At 62.6% G+C, this 3,677-nt stretch overlaps 1 protein-coding gene across 1 annotated transcript in view; it reads left to right on the forward strand.

Annotated features, from left to right (window-relative positions):
• The window catches only part of CARD11 (caspase recruitment domain family member 11), a 28,172-nt gene extending 24,784 nt beyond the window's left edge, over nucleotides 1-3,388 (forward strand). The window contains exons 21-22 of the mRNA XM_025043151.1: nucleotides 528-652; nucleotides 2,069-3,388. Coding sequence (XP_024898919.1) covers nucleotides 528-652; nucleotides 2,069-2,188 — 245 coding nt within the window. The 3' untranslated portion in view covers nucleotides 2,189-3,388. The remainder of the gene's footprint in view (nucleotides 1-527; nucleotides 653-2,068) is intronic.
• The last annotated feature ends 289 nt before the right edge of the window (nucleotides 3,389-3,677 follow it).

Genomic DNA, 3,677 nt, shown 5'->3' on the forward strand with positions numbered 1-3,677 from the left:
TGGATGGACGGACGGATGGGTAGATGGGTGGATGGATGGATGATGGATGAATAGGTGGGTGGATGGGTGGATAGATGGATCAGTGGATGGATGGGTGGATGGATGGATAGATGAATCAGTGGATGGATGGATGGATGGATGAATAGGTGGTTGGATGGATGGATCAGTGGATGGCTGGAGCAGGAAGTCCTTCGTGATAAGCAGCTGGTGATCAGGGCTGTACCACAGTGCCTGACCAAGTGCCTGAGCTTCTTTGTCCAGGGAAGCCGACTGCAGAGGAGCCCGTCCACGAGGGTTTACTAACCAGCTCCTCTATGGGCTGCCATGGGGGGTGTGAAGGAGCACGTCCTTGACCCTGCCCCTGAGAAGCCTCACAGTCTAGTGGAGGGGATGAGAGTCATTTAGATGTGGCCAGAGGGAGATCGGCGTGGAGTCCTGTCCAGCCCAGAGGGGGAGGCGGAGTCTGGCCAGGACAGTCGGCCCAGGGTCGCCTTATGCCACCTCAGCACTGGTCTCTCTGTCCACAGATGTTGTCACCAGAGATGAGTTCCTTCGGAAGCAGAAGACGGAGACCATCATCTACTCCCGAGAAAAGAACGCCAACACTTTTGAGTGTGTCGTTCCCGCCAACATCGAGGCTGTGGCAGCCAAGGTGAGGGGCCGGGGGCTGGCTGGGGTGACACCTGCCCCATGAGCTCTGCGCAGTGACGGTGGCTGCGGACGAGCTCTCCCTGCCGCCCCCCATGCGGACCGCGTGCCGTCCCTGCCCCCCTCCCGCCCGTGTTACCTTTCTCCACCCCGTCTGCGGCTCTGACGTGCGTCTGTATTCGGAAACCTCCTCCTGTTCCTGACGGCTGCCTGGTGCTGGTGTCCTGGTTCCCGTTGCTTGGGGCTGTGTGTGTGTCTGGCTGTGATAACAAGGGCCAGAGACAGAGCGTGTCAGGACGAAAGACAGGGAGAGCGGGTGACAAGTACCGTGTCGGCCAAACGGCGGAAGATGGAGCACCAGAGGGCCATTGGCTGCGGTGCAGAAAGGTGTCTGCATGCAATTTAGAGCCTGCTGGGGCCAGGCAGTGTGACCCCCTCGGCCCTCAGCCCTGAGCTCTCTTTCGGTCCAGGCTCCCTGCCTGCGGTGGTTGTGAGCTGCCCCAGAGTAGGGGGCCGGCCCCACGGTGGGCAGCGATGTCGAGGTGGTAGGAGCAGATGCCCAGCCAGGAGCTCCGCACCTGCTGTCCAGGTGATAGCCACTCTTCCCACGTGGCACGCACACGGACAAAAGCAGGGCACAGCCATCAGCTGGCCCCGTCCGGGCGTGGCCATTCAGGGCATTCTGGCAGTGGACGAGATGGACGATGGGGGTGCAGGGCTGGAGCGAGGTCCTGTGGGCGGAAAAGGTGACGCTGTCCAACAACTCTGTGCCGTCCGTTGGAAGTCAGAGCAGCAGCTGCACTGGGAGGGTGTGGGGGGCAGTGGCCAGGAGGAGCACTGGGGCTCTAGGCCGCTCGTTTCTACCTCTGGACTCGGGTGCGAGCCCCACAGGCACATGTGGTTTGTGGAATGCACAGGGCTGCCAGCTCGGGGGCGTGCCCTGTTCTGTGCTCACGTAGGTTACATGTGAGGGCCGCATGGTTTTATTGAAGCGACGCCTTCAGCAAAGCAAAGATGGTCCCTTTTAGAAACAGTGGGTTCACGCATGCCAGGGATCGCTGGCAGACACTCCAGGACTGTCCAGCCGCCCCGTCCCTCAAGGGGCTCTCCCCTCGCCCAGTGCCAGGAACACCTTCCAGGCCACGTGGAGCAGCAGGGGTTCCCGCTGCCAATTTTGACGTTCATTAGACTCATCACGCCGCTGGTTCACCTCGGTGGTGGGAGGAGGGGGGTCCCGTCTCTGTGCGCAGCAGGGGACCACATGTCTGCACGGGACGGGGAAGGGGGGGCCTTGTCTAGAGTGTCAGGCTTCGCCTCGCGGCGCTGCCTGGTTCAGGCAGTGGCCCTCTGTCCCGTGGAGACGCCCAGGCCGGGGGAGCGGGGCGGGCCCATTGCTGACCGCTGGCCGTGCTGCCTGCAGAACAAGCACTGCCTGCTGGAGGCGGGGATCAGCTGCTCCCGAGACCTGATCAAGTCCAGGATCTACCCCATCGTGCTCTTCATCCGGGTGTCCGAGAAGAACATCAAGAGGTTCAGGTAGGGCTCCGAGACCCCAGGCGCCCGGGGCCTCCTCTCCGTCCCCCGCCCTGCCTCAGCGCGTCCTTGCTGAGTGCCAGCCTGCGGGCCAGGCGGACGCAGCCCTGACCAACAGCAACGGAGACAGTGACACACGCAGAATGTGTCCCGGGGGACGAGGACCAGGTGGCCGGGGGAGAGTGAGGTGGCCGGGCAGAGCTCCGAGAGGGGCCACGCTGGCACCAGACCAAGAGGCGGGGACCGCCTGGGGCAGGCCTCTGTGACGGCAGAGTGATGGGGGTGACCTTGCAGCCAAGGGCTGTCCAGACCACACCGGGCCATTTAGGTCACAGGAAGGATGACGTTTTACTCTGAATGAGACAGGAGCCACTGGAGGTTTTGAGGAGATTTGTGACATGATCTCTCAGGGGTGAAGGGCTCCCCTGGCTGCTGGGTGACACGGACATTCGGACAGCCCGGCAGGAGCTGGCACCCAGGTCCTGTCGGCAGGTGATGAGGAACAGTCCAGTGCTGGCTGCTCTGTCGAAGGGTTGGCCCCGGGGTTTGACAGGCAGAGTACTGGGGGCGACGCTGAGGTTTGGGGCCTGGCTGTGACGTGGCCGTCTCTCTGATCCCCACCTCCCCTGCCCGCGACTGCGGCCGAGGCTAGAGAGGGCAGGCCACGCCACCCTTTCGCCAAATGTTTGCTGAGTGCCCATTAACTGCCAGGCTCTAGGGAGCCCGTGAGGGAGCAGATGAGACCTAAACCCCACCTCATCGCCTCAGGCACCGGGATGGTCGCCATCCAGAAGCAGAAGCTGGCAGGGGCTGGGGGAGGAGGGGGACAGGAGCCCTGATGCCACTGTGGAGACTGCGCGGCGTCCTCAGAAGTGAAACGCAGGGTGCCGTGGGGCCAGCAGCCCCCCGCTGGGCCTGCGCCCAGAGAACTGAGAGCAGGGACTCGGAGTGACGCCTGCAGCCCCCACGTCCACAGCAGCCAGAAGCAGCCAGCGGCCACGGACGGAGGCACGGACAAGCAAGATGGGTGCCACGAAGCAGCGGGTTACTACTCAGCCTTTAGGGGTGAATCCGACACACGCCACAACGTGGGCGAACCCTGAGGACATTATGCTCAGTGACATAAGCCAGGCACGAAAAGACAAACCCCGTGTGATTCCTAGACGGGTCAGACGCACAGAGGCAGTAGGAGTGGGGTGCCCGGGGCTGGGGCGGGGTGGGGCTTAGTGTCGGACAGGGCCAGGTCTCAGTTTTGCAAGATGACAAGTTGTGGAGGTGGCGGTGGTGACAGCTGCGCAGCATTGCCAATAAATCTAGTGCGGCGAACTGGACCCTGAAAACTGGTTCAGACGGTGAAGTTCGTTGTGTGTACTTTGCCGCCATTAAAAATGAGAACGGTGTTGGCAAATCCCCACCTGTTGGGGTTTCCATGATGAGCAGCCCACGGGGCTGGGAGGCACCGGCCGCCGCGGAGAAGCCGCGGGGAAGGTGGCGGT

This window comes from Pteropus alecto, unplaced genomic scaffold (assembly GCF_000325575.1).
Source record: "Pteropus alecto unplaced genomic scaffold, ASM32557v1 scaffold40, whole genome shotgun sequence".
NCBI classification, from domain to species: domain Eukaryota; kingdom Metazoa; phylum Chordata; class Mammalia; order Chiroptera; family Pteropodidae; genus Pteropus; species Pteropus alecto.